Source organism: Juglans microcarpa x Juglans regia, chromosome 7S (genome assembly GCF_004785595.1).
Source record: "Juglans microcarpa x Juglans regia isolate MS1-56 chromosome 7S, Jm3101_v1.0, whole genome shotgun sequence".
Classification (NCBI taxonomy): domain Eukaryota; kingdom Viridiplantae; phylum Streptophyta; class Magnoliopsida; order Fagales; family Juglandaceae; genus Juglans; species Juglans microcarpa x Juglans regia.
This window is the reverse complement of record NC_054607.1, coordinates 2,832,071-2,850,569: the sequence shown is the minus strand read 5'-3', so window position 1 is coordinate 2,850,569 and position 18,499 is coordinate 2,832,071. Positions and strand designations below refer to the sequence as shown.

Sequence of the window (18,499 nt, the reverse complement as noted above, 5' to 3'; positions counted from 1 at the left end):
TATGCAACATTTTTTACCCATCTAACCTTTTTTAAATGATATTCTTATCACCTTTGTGATATTATTTCATTAAATAAATATATACGTACAATTTTTTTTCACAAAAATTATTTTCAAATAATATTCGGTGGGAAATTTTTTATGCGCTATTCTCCCAACCTCCCACGCGTCCATACAAGGAAGAGTTTCACCAAAATTCCGTGCACTCCCCAGTCAACAAAGCAAAAAATTCAATGTGGAGGGAAGAGGAAGAGGCGCCAAACTGCAAACCTCTATAGAAGTATGTAAAATTGTCGAGACGAGCACTATCACACTCTCTCTCGTCGGCAATCTGCTTCTTCTAAGGTATACAATCAACGATTCTGATGCAGGGCGATCCGATTTTGATGATGCCGAGCTCGTTAATAGCACTGGACTACTTCGAAAAATCAGATCAGCACAAATAAAAAGATGAAGATTCTCGATTCAGATTGGGTCGGTGCGTCTAGGACAGCCACTTGGAGGAGGGAGTCAGGCTGTGAGGGGTGGGGGAAGGTGAAAGCGAGGAAGCGAGATGGAATTAAGGTTTCGAAGTTGGCTGGATCGAGAGCCATGGAGTTAAGTTGCTCAGCCGTCAATAATTCTTATTCTGTCCCGGCGTCAGATTTTTTGTACTTTTTGCAGCTCCGAGATCAGGCTTCGCTTCGTCTGCAATCCAAATGTAAGCAAACAGGTGCGCTTATTTTATTTTATTTATTTTATTATTTTTTTTTTAAGTTTCAGGCTTTGATCCGAACTCGAATTCTCAAGACCTAGCCGTAGGTGTTTTCACGATGCTGATTTTGTTTCTTTTCATTGCGTTTGCTATATCGTCGCTTGGTTGCCCAGAAAACGAAGTAAAATAGAATAGGAATAATTACGAATTCGCGTCTGGCATCATTTTCTCCAAAAGTTAACAAATCATGAGACAAAAAAAATCATAATAGAGTAGGAAACTTTGACTAGATGCTCTCGCTTCGTGCTTGACCTGTTTGACTAGAGGATCAATCTTATTTGGCCCCAAAATGACGAAAAGAATCTGAGTTTTAAGGTTATGTTATTGTCTAGTTTCCTGCTTTTTCTCAACAACCAAACAGAGTATCACGGAATATGCTTCTTTTTGACTTCTCATGGCGTGATTTTGTATGTTTGTGTGATGTTAATTACATACTCAGTAACCTACTACGAGAGTACATTGCGATCAAGTTCTATTTAGGTACAAATGTGATTAATTTTTATCATAACTTTTACTTTTTTCTTTCGGTGGATAATTTGGGAACTTGCATTCAAGAAATGGATGCTAAATACGAGCAGGAATTTACTAGAAAGGCTTTAGATACTTTTGACTTCTTCTTCCTTTTCAAATATTCGTCTTTTAACATTATGGAAAGGATGATGCACAGATATATCTACAGATTTTGAGGTTATGTCCCCTAGTTCTAAGGTTCAAATTTTGTTGAGTGCAAACAATCTCTAGGGACTATCGAACTGGGGAATTTTCTTCTTGAATTATCCAAAATGCACTTATGGAAAATTTCTTGCCGAAGGCCTGTGCATCCTTGGGATTAGTCGGGATGTTGTTCTTGGATACCCGGTGCTAATAAAAAATATATATATATATAAGATTAGTCAGGACGTTGTTTTTGGATACCCGGTGCTAATAAAATATATGTATATATATCTACAGACTTTGAGGATGATAATGCCATTAACTTTGTATCGATCATCACATGTGATTGGGGTATGTTGTAGTCACTGGAATACCTTTCACGTAGGGTTGTACCACTTCTTTATCAGGCTAAAAAGGTTTAGTATCCACCCTAGCTTCCATTCACGCTGATGTGCGTATGGTTACTAAATGACTATCGTCATCTTTGGTGGCCTCTTCAAAGTGGGCCTGAGAATTCGCTGAAATACCTTTTATTTGATTCATTTGTTGTGTTGCAATACATGCTTTATATTTCCATTTGTACATCCAGTGATGTATCATTTTATTGATTACTAAAAGCGGAGCGTTACATAACGTTTTTCTCTCGAGTGGCGCTGGCCAGTTTCTGAAGAATGGCTCTTTTACGAGCAAGAATGAAATAATGATCATAATTTCATTTGTTTACAAACTACATTCCTCTTGCCATAGGATCTCACATTTCAACTTTGGGAATTTCTATTCCTCCGATAACAGGTGGTGAATGCGTACCATGTTAGAAGAATTATAATTGAACCTACAACATGTTAGTAAATGATCTTCCATCTCACTGGGTGGTCAGCAACTGTTTGGTTTAGTACCAGCAGACTGGTTTTGTACCTTCTGCTAGTAATCATCTCTGCAACATATCCTGCTTATCTTTTGTTTTCAGATTTTGACTTTACCAACTTACTTGCAGGAAAGTGCAACCTGGCCATTAAAGGTCGGGGTGCTCGTGTTTTCTGGTCGAATCCCCTCACACAAACAAATCCTGCAAATAAATAAATAAATGTTAGCGAGCATGAAATTTTAAATATTGGTATATTAGAAAGATATTTTGGGGTGCGGTTGTAAGCCACTAAGCAACTGCACACATTTCTTGTAGAGAAATCATACATAAATTTGTTCCTTTAGAGTTTGCAAAGTTATGTTTAGCAAATTAGAAGCACTCAATGGTTGATAATGGGAAATGTGGCTCAGATTATTTCATGTTTTTAATGATAATTTAAAAATCAACTAGGCAAAGCATTATCATATGCTGCAAACAGAAAAGTCTAATTATACATTTTAGCCTTGGTAAAGTTCGGGATCTTAACTTCAAACCTTGTAATGGACACATTTGGCTTCCATTGGGTGGTTAATATTCTCTCTTATACCTTTATTTCATTTTAGGTTTGATTTATCACATTGTGGATATGCATAATATTGGTAGACTGGCATGCTGCATGAGTCTAAATTTCAAGCGCATGTCCTTGTGTCTCACATACGTGGTGTAAGTTTATGCATGCCCATTATGTTTTGTCATTAAACCTGAATAGCAATCTACATATAGTGCTGTGGAACTACCACTATGTATTGCGTTGTTATCAGATGTTTAATTTAGCAGTAAAATATCTCGTATGTGCACATGGACATGCAAGCACACACATACGAATACATATGCCCACAGCTCTACAAGCTTACAAAATGTTATATGTAACTTATGGGACTTCAAATAATCCAGTTCTCTAAAATTCATTCTTTGAGAAAATCTAACTCCATTCATTTTGAAGTTAAAAATGTGGCTATGTATTGTTCCTTCTTTCTTGTAAAGTGCACCTGACATGAGATGTCCCCTGCCAATGCAGATAAAGTAAGGTGGATAATTGAAGTTAATATTCCATACCTCTCCAAAAGCAGAATTGAATTCCCTCTGTTGATAGGCCTGATAGACAGGTTTTTTCTCCGTTAGCTTCCTTTTTAATTAAATTGGGACAGCTATGCAGTAAATGCTTGTTTACAATTCTCTCACCTTTGAATATTGTCGATACAGAGGTTCCAAAGTATACAGTCCGTCTTCGTAGATTCCATATCCATGATCTTGGTACATCAATTGGGTTCAGGCTAGATTCATGATCCGCAAATACCTGCAAAATGGTATTATTCATTTGACAATAATGGAATCAGTGGCTCTAAGTATTCGCTGACATGAATTGGAATGCCATCCTGGTAGTTCTTGTATCCACTTTGGACTCCCAAATTAAGAGAATAAGCATATAGCTATGATAAACTTACCTCGTTAACTTGAAAGTATGTACCATTAAGAGGAAAGCTCCCTCTCATTGCTGTTCTACAGGGTATCTGCATTTTGTGAGGTAAATGTTAGCAACTAAAGGAGTGTTTTCTATGTATCATTGAATAATTCACTCACCAGTAGTGTCCCTCTGACTGTTTGTGCATTGGCTTCTCGGACACTATTACACGAGTAGCATGTCTTCTCATTGCACAGTTTGTTAGCTTCTTGTGATCCGCAGCTCGTCTCTGGTGGTTGGATTGAATTTGCAGTTTCACCTAGAACAAGTTTTGTAAATATGATTGTAATCAGATGTCAAACTTGTAAAACTATTTCTCCTAATCTGTCGTGGGAATATTGAATACCCTGGACCACCCTGCACTTTGTCTCAAATACTGGCTATGTTGATGTGTTGATACTTATGTGCATATAAATTGCACCGAGTGATCACGAGAATATATCTTGATTTTTCTATGTACAAGTATAGCAGCTCAAGCTATCTTATTTTATTTCTTACCTGGTGTCCATATGGCAAGAAGGTATGGGCTTGGATCATCTGTTTCTCGGCTGTCCATCTGTAATTTTTTTTATCCGTAAAAAAAAATAATAAGGTAATGATTAATTACAGTTTCCTAGTTAAAGGCCACTTTATAATTCAGAGTGTCAAAATTTACTAACCCTTTCCAAGAGCGGATGTGAATCAGGAAGTTCATACCTGCATCATTTCAGGATGGAAGCTGTCAGAGCGCATCAAGCAGAGTTGTATTTTTTTGTTACTTTTTCTTTATTTGAAATATCAAGTCTATCCCGTAGGGCTAGAGTTTTTTAATATTTGATCCGAAGCTACAATTTTCTGCAAGTAATATTGAATGATTAGGATATTAGAAGGTTCAATGAGTTTCGTTCCAGGATGGAAGATAATTTATGCTATATTGGACTATTATTTGGTCTAGTCAGAAAGTATTTCTGCTCATGAGGATCAATATAAACCATACCCACTCTAGCGCAGCCCAGTTTAGCTGCAGCGGTACTTTGCAAATACTTTGATTATAGATTTTGAGGAGATGTCTACTTACACTTGGTGCTCTGTTCGTAGCCGACTAACATTCTTCAGTTTGGGTGTAGGGATAGAAGTAGCTTCTGGTTTTAAGGCAACCAAAGCCTTGGACATGTCAGCTTCTTGGAGTTCCATCTTCTCTTGCATGTAATTCTGAAGATTCATGGTAAACTCTTCAATGTTGAGTTTGATGATAGGAATCTCATCAGGATCCTCATATAAAGAGTCCTCAATGTCACTTTCCGAGATCTCTGTACATTCATGTTCTGGGGTTGCTGGTTCTTCAATGATTGGTTCACAGTTGCGACTTATATAAGCTGCTTCTTTAAGTGAGTTGTTCTCAGGTGGCGGTAGTGGCATTGGGTTGATAACTACGGCTGGGTTTAGTTCATGTGCAATGGGAACAGTAGAGCTCACAATGCTCTTATCTTCTGGACCTGGCAACGCAAGCCTCGCACTGCAGCAAATACGGTTTTAGGTGAGTTTCGTTCAGAGAATATTGAACTCATGCATAGGGTAAGATAAGCTGTAGGTTTTGAGAAGAAAGGACTTGAGGATATATGCCTCCCGTTTATGGGAAATGAATTGGACGGTTTAAGAAGAATTGATTTTTTGAAACAAGTTATCATTTAAATTGTTTCTCATGCTTGTATGCCTTGGCAATGGCAGAGGTAGACATAGCAACAGGACAGATCAGAATGCAAACCTTGCAAAAGCACTTGCAAAGTGTCTGCACTCTCCTCTCATTGGACATGCATTGCAGTTTGGTTTACTTTTTGTGCAGAAAACCTGCATAGATATTGAAGCATGTGGAAAATTTCTCTCTTAATATGCTAAAGAGCTATATTCTGCTGAATAAAGCAGCATATGTAAATCTCTGTTGCTACGAACCTTGCCAAATGTGATCAATTGGTAGTGCAGCTCGTACCTGTGGTAGCAATACTCTATTGTCAGTAATAGCTTTACTTAGGAATTCGTTTATCCTAATTTTTTGTATGAAAAAATAATGTTCAATAAATATTTAATGAGAAAGTGCTCTGGGGTTACAGTGTTCGTTGATCGAGTTTGCATAATCTTGGCCAAAGATATTTTTGTATTGATTCCAGCACTGGGTATCTGTATAGGATTTTGATTAGCATTGTTTATCATTGAAAAGATTAGTATTCATTAGTTGGAGTATGTACTTACAATTCTAGGAGGTGTAGCTGAAGTGACTCAGGCAAGGGTTGGAGAGGGACCCATCCAAGTCGAACTGCTATCCTTCCAACATTTGTGTCAACCTTTGCAAAAAAGAAAAACGGTAATATATTTGATTATCTGGTTTTCTTTGCCCCTAATAATCTGTCAAGGAAGTAGTTTCTTACTGGAAAAGCTAGATGATGGAGTGTTAGCAGCCGCACACACTCCACACTTTTCAACCCAAGTCCACGAACGCTCAACAGATAATCCCTGCAGCAAAATGACATTTTTCAAGGATATAGATGCAGTTCGGCATTTTGACATTAATCTGGGCCATTTTCATTTACAGTATAGATGCAGTACATTATTATGACTTAGTGGCAGTCGTTTGACAATTTCAGTAACATGTTTGTGGAATTGCTTACTTTGCTTTATCAGGGGGAACATTTCTTAACCATTCCAGATCGATGCTTCCATGATCTCTAACCAGACGGTTCAGAAATTCCTGTAACATTATGAAACCATGGCCACTTTTCTATGTTATTTTTATATAAAAAGAATTTGGTTAAGAATACTTTTTGTGTTGAATGACGATTCATTTGTGGAGCCATTTGAAGGTAGTAGTTGCAAATTTGAAGGTAGTAGTTGCAAATGTGAAGGCTTTTGTAGTCTAGTAAATATACCTTGATTCGTTCTGCTAGCATGTTATTCATCCCCCGTTCTCTTATGGCATTAGAAATCTCATCAACATGTGCAAGTCTTACTGCTTCATAGTCAAGCGAGTCCTGTGCATCTTTGCTTCTTTCTCCATTCAAACCACTGGCCTGCACTTGCTTTCTTAAAGTATCCCAGTCAACTGCATTATTCTTATCTCTCTCTGTCTTTCCTTTTTTCAGTTTTGAGATTTTTGAAGTTGTCTTGCTATTTGCCTGATCAGAGGGATCGACTAGCTTATTTGAGTTTGGATTGAGAAATCTATTTTCCAAGAGTATTTGCGCATTTTCTGCTGAGAGTCTCTCTCCAAAATTTTCTGCAAGTTTAGGTGCACTTGATGTTTGCTGCATAGCATCATTCTCTCTGTTAGCCAGTGCTTCAGCAGGTTCTGCAATATATGGGCTTTGCAATTGGAGGCATTTGGTCACATCCTGTTGATGATGGCGGTAGGATGGTTGATTATACACAATGTGTGGTCCTGGTTGAGAAATGATTTCCTGGTGTAGTGAGTGGTTGCTTGATGGTACATGTGGCCCCATTCTTGGTGTTTCTTGAGGGTGCAGTAGTCCATTTTGCTGTACTGTGCTTTTACCTTCACTTCCTTCCCATCTTTTGGTCCTGAAGCCCTTGCTATTTGCATCTTTTGTCTTGGTGAATCCAAAATCAATTGAAGACAAAGGGGATATGCTTTCGTCACTTAACACTTCAAAATTCTCTACTTCGGGTACTGTAGAGTCTGGGGTCACATGCAGATGGTAGTTACTTGAAGGAACCACTCGTACTTGGCTTTGTGGATTGTCAGGATTGATTGGATAACTAAATGCAGGACCATTGACACCATCTGATCTATCTAATCTTGACTTTTTGTGGGCATGAGCAATATATTCAGATTGCTTGTGCACATGCCTGGATCCCTCATCCATAATTGAACTATTTTGGCTGTAAAATTCCTGGAATGTGGTTTTCTCCATCTGTAGAAGATTTGTTAAAGTTGTAAAGTGAGCCTCAATAGGTCTGCAGCTGGTTATAAGATCTTCCTCTTCTGAATTGGAGCCTGAGCTCGATCTCGGTCTTCCAGTCCCTTGAATGATTAAAGAATCAAAAGATTCTTGTGATGATATGACTTCTTCCTCTATACTCAGGCCGTGTCCCTGCACCATGATCCTTTCTGTTCCTGTAGTTTCACTTCCCCTCTGATGCTCTGCTGATCCAAGGGGTGCAATGGAGCTAATATTGAAGATGGGCTGGCTTGAACCCTTTTCATGCCATCCGATGGTGTCATTCTGATTTACTATGCTGACTTCTGACTCTTTGAACAGTATGCTCGTCCCTGTGTTGTCACGTGCATTGCAGTTGCTTGTTGACTTGAGAGGAAATCGTGCTGCCAAAGACATGAAGGCAGAGCTGCAAAGAAATAAAAAATGACAAATATTATTCTTTGAACTTCAAGTTTTTACTCATGTTCAATGTGGGCATAGAATTCTGTGAAAAATGATGAATTACCTTGAAAGATGATCTGAGACATTTTGGGTAAGGAAGACTCCTATCACCGAGTCAACAACAGATCCTTTCCACCTTGAGAAGCGTCTATCACCTGTGAAGAGTGTAATTTGTACGTATAGTTAATATGGAACAAGTTGATTTAACTTTGTATGCAACTAGTTGATTTTCCATGCAATGTACACTTTTCTTCACTGATTTTCTGTTTGCATCTTCTACATAACACCTACAAATATTTGTCAGCTTGCAGACTTGTCATTGGGTAAGTTATTTTATCCAGAAAAATAATGCTAAAAGACTAAGACTAGCATGTCATGCAATTGACTGATGGCTTGTTTCAATTTCAATTGTCCCACGGTATTATATTTTTCTTCATATTGATCTCTCTGAACTTGTGTCAATAATGACCCATTAGTTCTTTAATACTGTGTTTGTGCATACATCTCTCTTTATCCCTTTCTCTGGTTTGATTCTAATTTGTTAGCTGTCCAATTAAATAATTTTAAGAGCAAGACATAAATGTAGATCCAAGTATCTTGATCAGAAAGATATGAATAACAGAATACTTAATAATGATCTGAATGTGAGAGGCTAAAACTATAAGGGACTATACCTTGGATAAGGTGCATTCTTGCAATAAATGAATCAGTTCGACCACGAAAAACTTTCCTTTCCTCTTCCCACCACTTCTCCTTTTCTGTGTCAGTTCCTTCAAAGTCTTTGTTCCCTTCCTTACCCATCAAAAGATTCCATATTCTATTTGTTTCTGGGTCAAGGTCTACCCTAGGCCGTGGTTTTCGTTTTTTCAAAAACTCAAACCTTGCATATGGAACAAGTGTACCATCTCCTTTATAGAGAACAAGTGCATTTTTCTCATCCCTTACTAATTCATTGCTCCCCGCATTGAGATTGAGACTTGTCAATCGATATATGATCTCATCTATGGTAATGGGATATATCCGTTTTGCTGGTGGACGACCTACATCAAGTTGATTGCTATCAACATAGTGAGTATAACATACTAGATATTCTGTGAGTTTGCATTTTCTAAAAGTTATCTGATATGGAAAATACCTCGTGGTTTTGGTGAGGATTTCTGATGATCTTGAGAGGCATCCTGGTTTTTCAGCACTTTATTTCTTCGAGCTGAAACTAATCTTGATGGCGTACATCCCAAAGTCTGCTTAGTTGCTAATGTATGAACATGGGAAGTTTGTACCTGTTTCTCCAATTCGGGAGTTTGTTTGGGAGGAGATGGTCGGAGCAAGTGACAATCCTCAGTTGCAGCTAGGGAGGGAAAGCCATGGGCTGAAGCTAGTCCGTTGGTCTCTTCCGTTCGTTCTGCATTTGAATGCAGCCCGGAAGAAATATGTTGCATCATCAAATACTGTTTGGCTGTTGTGGAGTGATTGCACCTCTCCATGGTAAAATTGTTGGCCTCACCTTTCCTCTCTGTGATTATACGAGTTTCAAAGTAAGAGTTCAATATTTCATTGTTTGCTGTTGGTGCAAATTCATTTGCACTGTTATCACTCATCTTTTTTGTTTCAACATTTCCCCAACCTCCTTCAACTTCTGTAACACAAGGCATTCCACGGGTGTTTGTATGTAGTCCACTCTTGATTTTCTTCTTTTTGCAGGTTTCTGAAAGACCTGTGCCCAGAACCTGGACATTTCTGTGGCATTCATCCACTTGGATCTGTTGGTACAATGATGAAATCACTGGATTTTGGATATTGGAATTCGTCTGCTCGATAGTACGAAAATGTTCTCTCTTGGATCCTCTCATTGCGCTGGAATTGGATGGAGACTTTGGAACTGATTGTGGAGTCCTCTGAGACATCTCTTTCTCACTTCTCTCATGATGAACTTTTGCTTGAAAGACTCTTTTGTCTATTGCTTCCACATGAATTTGCCATATGGGAGTGCATCTATTTCTGCTGCTGTTCTGGCAAGGATCAGTGAATCCACCATCTACATATCTTCGAATCACATCTGAATCTTCTATTGGCAGGTCTTTTGCTGGAACTATTGAGGCTGCAGCCGCTTGCTTTTTTTGCAGTGGTCCGCTGTCAGTTTGTAATTGACAAGTGGAAGGGGTTAGATTACTCATCCCATGTGGCTGGTATCCTACCGTATTCCATCGGTCAATCTGCACAGCTGACTTTGTGCCAGGCACACTGTATGTTCCAGGGCACAATTCTGTGGCTTGAGGGTCTGAACTCAAACGAAAGGTCCTTTCATTCCTTTGCTGCAACTCCTGTTGACCAACTACTTTGATCTGGCTTTCATCTACGGTCTTCTCCAAGTCGAAATTTAAAGCTCTCCTACAGGATTTTGCAGCAGTTCCACCATTAACATTTGCCGTCTCCCTTGTAGCATCTGCCGGTTCAGGTGCTAATTCTTTTTTAACATTCTTGCGTACATACTTCCTCTTTCCTGTTGGGGTCTCCTTAGTATTCTTTGGAGCAGTAGACTTTGGACTCCTTTTGGGCTTGCCTTCCCTGATTACCTTGGGCCTGTGTTTTCTTCGTCTGGGTGGTTTCTGCTCGGGTGTCTTGTTCAGATCAATGCCTGGATTCCTTCCACTCTCGGAATCTTGATTTTCCTTGTATGGTGTACAAATGGCAGCAGAAGAGGAGTCTACTATGCTTTGTAAGAGTTCATCACTATGTTGCCGAGGTGCCTTATTTCCGAACGATGTGGGTGAAGCTTCATTTTCTTTTGCCCCACTTGAGCTTTCATTTCTTGTTTGCAATGTTGCAGGAAGTTGGTTGTTCTCCAACTTGTTGACCTGATCCGGTGTTATTGGTGCAAACTGGAGGGTGTTGGTAACACTTGAGGAAGCATCTATTTCTACCGGCGGGTAATTTAGGTCACATTGTTGCTGGTAAGGCATAGAGAATCCATCTGTAGGGAAAAACAGTTTTCATTGTCTTCATTCATTTTCTTGTAAAAGATGAAAGATAATTTGACAGTGAAAATAAATTCACAGCTCCAAAGTAGATTGTTTTCTTTCTTGTGGCATGCCAATAAATTATGCTATATCTGATAGCCCTTACAATTAATAAAGACATCAAAGAAAATGCAATTTCATGTTTAGAAAAAACATGATTGGCAAGATTAAAATAACATATGCCTGTCTAGTAGCTGTTTGAAGATCACATACATAATGTGGTACTAAAATTCTATTTGCAAGAGCTCCTTTGGCAAGCCTCTCTCGATGCCAAGGGGATTACAATTTCACACCCCCTTATCATATTTAATTTAATTATAAGGCAAAAAGATCATCCCAGTGCAATATTATAACAGGTATAGATTCTTACCTTGAGAACATATGAATTAACGAAGATGAATTCAGGTGCCTTATTTTTGTTAAATCTTATGAAAAGAGGGCAAATGCTAGATCCAATTTCCATGAAGAAGCAATCATCTATTTCAAATGTTTCATTCACATGGTGGCAATTTACATGTTTCATTGACCGGAAATTAGCAAAATAATAATAATAATAAAACATGGGAAAAATCATAACGATGATCCTCTTTGAATCATTCCTAGTTGCATGCATGAATTGGCATGAATTTTTTTTTTTAAAAAAAAAAAATAATAAAGGACAGTAGATCACTTACGCTTGGATATCTGGGATGTGATATCGCTGTCGTTTAATGAGTTCGAACCTGAGAAGTGATTTTGGTTGGCATAAAACAAACTTGCAAAATCCGAATCTCTTTGATTGTTGTCAACTTCAGAATGAATATCCTGAAACAGAGTTCCATTTGCCAAATCGCTCAATGGGTTAGAACCAGACAAGTGATTCTGGTTTTCGAACCACATGTTACCCAAGATGGAACCTTTCTGATTACAATCAACTTGAGGATGAGACTGAGACTGAGAATGCGAGTGCGAATGCGAATGCGAATGCGAATTCGGAATTAGAGGTCTATTTGCCGCCATGCTCAAGCTTCTGTTCGGATTCCTGTTTGCAGAGGCAATGAAAGCCGCATTCTGCATCAGCAGCAGTTTTGCCAATGGATCCCTTTTCCAACCCGAGCTGTCGTTATTATGGAAGGACTGTGTGTAGGAGCCTGCAATGTGATTGATCATCGTCCTGTTTCTCTCGGCCAAACCTCCCTCATCATAGCCATTGAACCCTCCATTCTGGACCATTTGTCCGATTGGGTTCGAATTTAGCCTCAACCCATTGCAATTAGGCATCTCTTCTGCATACCCATTTGAGAATCCATTCAGCTCCTGCCAATTTCCTCTCCCCAGTTGGTTTCCATGGCAGTCGACAGGGATCGGATTAGATCTTGTCGGAACTGGCTTCTCTGGTGTGACGGGCATCCAAGAATCCATGATTTGAAACTCTTTATCCTGTGGAATTGAAACTCCCCCTCTGAAGTTCATCATTTCTTTCTCACTCACCCAGCAATTACAAGACAATTCTTCCACCCAAATAATCCCCGAGCTTCAACCCTCTCGATTTTCTTGTAGCAGCTGGATTTTGCAGCTAACAGACAAATAGAAGAGGCTTCTGAAAGCCCTTCTTGACTTTTAACCCATTTGCCTGAACCCACCCTGCCAAAACACCCAAACACATTTCTCCCTCATACAAACCTTCACCAAACATTGGCATTCATCAAGACTACAGAAGATTAAAGAAGGAAAACAACCCACAAAAAAAACATCTTTTTTTGTTATAAATGACGGATATTTGTCAACAGGAAAAGCCAGCTTTATCTTTTACTCGAGGGAAAGCATTGAAGGAAGCATGAGAAACTTAAGGAAACAAAATCAAAACAGTAGCAACTATCTTGCATCTGAGAGATAAAAAAGCGAGAAGTGAATTGGCCGATTTAAACCGTTTTAAATGGCTAAGATTGTGGGGCGAAAAATTGACAAATTCTATAGGGAATCTTTTCGCTATATGGAAGGAGTGTAACAACTTTAATGGGGTTTGATAAACCTGAATGAATTAAAACCTGAAAAATAAAAATGGTAAGGAAAAAAAAAAAAATACATTGAGCTCACAGATCTGGCGGCGAGTCAGATCGCCGGAGTGGGAAAAGTCAATGCCGGAAGATATCCAGTCAGTCTCCAGGGTTAAACCAGGAGAGAGAAACTGTATTAGAGGAAAAGGGCAGGAAAGAAGCACCAATAACTATGGACCATTCTATATATATTAAGAAAGACACCAGTTTGGGCACGCCTTGTTTTTGTAAGCTGGGGCACACCATCTTAATCAACTACTTTCACAATAATAATATTCAGAAATTACCATCCTCACAAAAATAAAAAACACAAAAAACTATGAGATTACCCTTCTTTTTTTTTTTTCCTAGCCTCGTTGCTAAATCTGCCACATTTCATGGTTCCCAAGCAAATATTCATGCAAGTGGAGGTGAAAGGTTAGAACAAGAACTCAATCAAAATTATTGTATAATCAAAATAGAAAATATAGACAACGTTCCAATCCTGAGTTTACTTGTCTGATCAAGTAAAGGAAAAGATTGCTATGAAGGCAATTAATTCAACAATCTAGAAAATTATGGACCGTTTTGAGTTACCTATAACAATGGGGTATTGTTGCAAAATTGAGCACGCTTTTGCAGATTGTTCTGGAGATTTCGTTGAGCAGATCTACGTTTTTTGTTGCAAATAGAGGAATGCATCGAGTCTAACATTGAAGGAAAATGACAAGATAGTTAAATAGGTAGAATCATGCATATCTGACGCTTGGCGGCATTAGGGATTGAGCGAGCGATGGTACTAACGCGTGTGCCACACATGTTGACAAGAGATAAGTATAGGTGGTTGATCTCGAATACCTAAGGCAAGAAAATTGAATTGAGTAGTGCGTGTTGGTAACTTAGGCATGGCACCATGGTTGCTTGTAACACTTATTATCATGGGTCACTGAATTCGTCACTGGTTTTCTGGTCTTGTAGATCAACGATTTGTGATTCTAGGGTGCGTCTTTGAGTTGAAAGCATTCCAAATGTGACAGAGTGGCCTTCATCATAACTTAAATTTAAAAACAAAAAAATGAGTTCTATAAACAAGATAGGCGTAATGGAGAAGGGTGAAAAAGGCTCACACCTCTCCTCCCTCCCCTCAAGTGAAGAGATTTGGATCAAAAGGTCATGCAAAGAAAAAATTTTGAAAAAGAAGTTACAATTGAGAACTTGTTTGTTACCAGTGTGTTTTAGCTAGCACAAGTGCTAGAGAACTTGTTTTGCATGTGTTTGTATCATGTGAAACTTTGCAGCCTAATGGTATCTAACCCCTTTTCTCATTTGAATATAAAGGCACAATTTGAATTATTTTACGAAAATTAAGAATATTTATATAATTTTAGTCAAAACATATGTTAACCATAGATATTCTCACAATATATATATATATATTTATACTCAATATTTTCATATTTAATATGTTATGTAGGTCCCCATAGATATCTAATAAAATAGGAGAATATTTGCAGTCATAGAATGCACAAATGCTAAACACCATTTTTAAAAAGTGAGTAAATACAGAATCTACATGAAAGAATTAATTTATTAATGATAGACCACACTTTTTTTTAAAAGAAGTATGTGGCGATTGCATTACTTATCTAATAATTTTATCATAATGGACAGGCATATTATGATTTTATAGAAACTTGCGTATCTTTGTCACTTGTGGTAATAGCTTTAAAGAGTAAATTTTTTCCCTATATAAATTTGGGATCTGATGAATCAATGTGCTGCATTAACTGACATACCATAGCTTTCATGCTACTAAGTTTTGATTCAGCTATTTTTTCTTTGGAATTTGCTATAAAAAAAAAAAACAAAAACAAAAACTAAAAAAGTGGTTGCCATAAACAAATTGGTGCATATAAGAGTAACATCTCTTGTCCCGCATTTGCATATTTGCTCAGAAAAATAAATATATAAAATAAATGTGAGGTTGAAAAAAAAGGTCCCTTAATATTTATTATAGAAAATATTATCTATACTTATAATGTAAGTGTTAATTATTAAAATGATGAAGATTTTAAAATCTAAAATTCAAAATTTAAATTAAAAAAACAGATCAAATATGTACATGACTATTATTCTATACCGTATGCGTGGAAAAAAGAGTGAGTGGGCCATCTTTACATGACCTAAACACGTGATTAGAAAATATATATATATATATATATATTAGTATATTTTTTCATTTTAATTGTTTATATATTTAATTTTTTTTAATATTTAAAAAAATATTTTTTTAGGATATTAATAATTTTTTATTTTTTAAAAATATTTAAAAATATTAAAAAAATAAAATATAAAATTTATAAACACGCCCAACTGTCAAAACTAGCTACTGGCTAACATCACTGAAAAAAACGATGCAGACATTTCGAAACTTATTCTTTTCCCAATACTGAAAGGGGACCCACCAACGACAAAAGTAAGCAAACAAAAAATAATTCGTGAGAGCATTTTTCTCTTCGTGTGCATGAAACTTACGTGGTCTGTGTCGTACTGCATGGGATGAGATGACATAGTTTTCGAATCTGTTTTATTTCAGTTATTTCTGTTTAGCATCCTGTATACTATACTTTTTTTTTTTTTTTTTTTCTCTCTATTTTATTCCAAATTTCTGTGCGTTCTGATTAAGGCCTAATTTGGATATAAATATGATTTAAATAGTGAGATCAGATGAGATGATTTTAGATAAAAATTAAAAATTAAATAAAATATTACTAGAATATTTTTTTAATATTATTATTATTTTGAAATTTAAAATAGTTGAATTGTTTATTATATTTTGTGTGAAAATTTGAAAAAGTTATAATAATGAGATGAAATGAGAAGGTTTCTAAATCCAAATGGTCTCTGAGAATACCTTTTCAGAATACCTCACTACCATTCATTATTTAATTATTATTTTTTACCTATTTTTTATTACTATTCAATATTCTATCATTATTTTTACATTATTTTTTCACTATTATTTATAAGATACTTGAGAATATCTTACTATTCAAACACAACCATTCAAGACATTTTGGCCAATTCTAACCATTCCAATCAGTGTTTTAAATTTTGTACCGTACCGGCCAGTAGGGCTGAAATTTTTTGTTTCGGCCGTCCGGCCGGTACAGGTACTATACATGTTCCGTACCGGCCAAAATACCGGCCGATACCGGTCATATCGGCCTAAATTTCGGCCTGTGTTTTTTTTTTTTTTGGTTTTTTCAAACTACAAGTTTATTTTTTAACATCCAATTCAGACTAGACTATTTATAATTTATATATATATGTATTTATATATAATTTATTTATATATAGACTATTATTTTGGAATATAATTTTTATATATATTTATATATATAATTTATTCATATATCGACTATCCCGAAACGATACCGGTACCGAAATATTTCGTTCTAGTACCTTGACCGGTACGGTATTCAAAACATTGATTCCAACCAAAATTTGCATTCCAGACTCTATTCCATTTCGTACTGTTTTAATGGCAGTTTTATAATTTTATTGAATTTGGATTGAATTTTTGTAATTTTAAATTTGGATGGTATTTATAAGATTCTAAAACCTAAAAGGTATTTATATAATGTTATTATTTTTGTAACTTTAAATATATCCCCTAATTCTCTCCTTTTTTTTTAATATCATTATTTTTAATAATTTTCTGCTCTTTTATTTTTCTTCTTTGTTATTTTTGCCTCAATTCAAGTTTGTGATTTTTTTAATGTTATCTTGTCAAACCAATATCTCTACCTTTTTTTAATGTTTCAGTGTATATGCATTCTTATAAATTATGACACCACATATAAGCTAGGAATCTCCTTACCTTTTGGATTCAAAGGGGAAGGGATACTCCCCTCTACGAAAGAGGTTGTCGGATGTTTCTATTTATCTTTTTTTTTTAAAAATAAATTTATCTGATTTTTAAATATATAGTTGAGTTCTAATTATTGTAATAAAAAAAAATTGCTTATTTTTAGTTTCTTCTTATGTGGCTAGTCAAAGTCCACCATCAAATACTAGCGTGGTGTTGATTCAATATCAGATGATCAACGGTCTAAGTCACTTACTACAACGACTTGTCGTCGCGCCAGATTTTCGTCATGCAAAACAAATACAAAAGCGCGTGGAGCAGTGGGAAGGCTGAATTGTCAAATGAAACCACAAACTTTCACAGACCAAACAAATTGAGAAGGATATTGTTGAGTATAGCCTTTCCCATTTGTTATTGGAATTTGGGACATTAGGAGAATATATAGGTATAGCCGTGTAGGACGGCTCTTCATTAGATTGTGATTGGATCAATAACTCATTATGGCAATTTTTTTTTAAAAATAGCTACATAGATAAGGGAAGATGAGCAAAAAAACAAAGTACTTCTTCCCCTTGTTACTTTGCGCTTCATAGCTTTGTTTGGCATTTAAATTTTTGTTTATCCACAAAATTTCTTTAAACAAAAGCGACAAAGCAGACACATGCCAGAGGGAGACCTCCTACATAAGTGGATATCTCCCATCCCTCCTCATCATAATCATTAAATGTAAAGGAATTGAAATCTTCTTAACTCATTAGTCACTCTTAGGATTAGGGGTGGGTGGTGGGCTATCATATCTGGCCTGTCTGCCAACAACCGCTTGGTAGGGGCAGAGGCCCTTGTCTAAAAATAGACGCTTGGGATTACTGGGAGACGAGGTCTAGGTTGGGCCCAAGTCTACCTGGGGTTTCCCTTGTCCAACCTGATCCTTATAAATATATATATATATTAACAAAAACAAGTTTTTTTTTAATAAAATGAAGTCGTTTTTTGGATTTTACCTGAGTAGTATATAAAGAAAAACCACAAAACCCTAAATCTCTATCTCCTCTCTTTCTCTCTCTCCTTCTGTCGTTCGACTTCTACCTCCACTTCTCTCTTCTTGTGTTCTTCACCTCCTCCCCCGTCATCGCCCCAACCCCACAATAGGTAGAAGTCATCTTCTCATCTTCCTCCACTTCTTCTTCTTCCTCTTCTCTCCTCCCCTTCTAGCTCCTCCAATTTTTCTTACTGAAGGTTGCGAGACACCCATAGCCATGTCTTGGTCTTGCCACTGGCGTTGTTGCAATTTCTTTTTTAAGATGATATTTTTTTGGATTGTATATTTTTTGTTTGATGATGAATCTATGAATTTTAGCGAAAATTTTATGGGTTTGGTGAGAAATCTGGGTTGTTTGGAGGATTCCAACCCATTTGCAAGGCCAATCTATCTCCCAGCATCCAGATGGGGGC

At 36.8% G+C, this 18,499-nt stretch overlaps 1 protein-coding gene and 1 long non-coding RNA gene across 3 annotated transcripts; one reads left to right on the top strand and one right to left on the bottom strand.

Annotated features, from left to right (window-relative positions):
- Positions 1–208: 208 nt before the first annotated feature.
- On the top strand, positions 209–8,403 carry LOC121241522. 2 transcript variants are annotated; one of them, XR_005935731.1, is made up of 3 exons: positions 209–700; positions 3,331–5,290; positions 5,482–8,403. It is a non-coding gene; the product is annotated as an uncharacterized LOC121241522 (long non-coding RNA). The 2 variants fall into 2 exon arrangements; XR_005935730.1 differs by having other exon boundaries at positions 209–712.
- Positions 1,977–13,360, bottom strand: LOC121241519 (transcriptional activator DEMETER-like). Its single transcript, XM_041139312.1, has 20 exons — positions 13,227–13,360; positions 11,836–12,784; positions 9,280–11,115; positions 8,819–9,184; positions 8,209–8,299; positions 6,675–8,109; positions 6,417–6,496; positions 6,177–6,261; positions 6,001–6,092; positions 5,860–5,928; positions 5,704–5,740; positions 5,519–5,601; positions 4,832–5,269; positions 4,434–4,470; positions 4,273–4,330; positions 3,894–4,033; positions 3,758–3,823; positions 3,495–3,609; positions 3,369–3,407; positions 1,977–2,474 (listed from the first exon to the last, which is right to left on the bottom strand). Exons 2-20 carry the CDS (start codon positions 12,614–12,616, stop codon positions 2,359–2,361), a joined length of 5,964 nt encoding a protein of 1,987 aa, XP_040995246.1. The 5' UTR covers positions 12,617–12,784; positions 13,227–13,360; the 3' UTR covers positions 1,977–2,358.
- Positions 13,361–18,499: the final 5,139 nt, after the last annotated feature.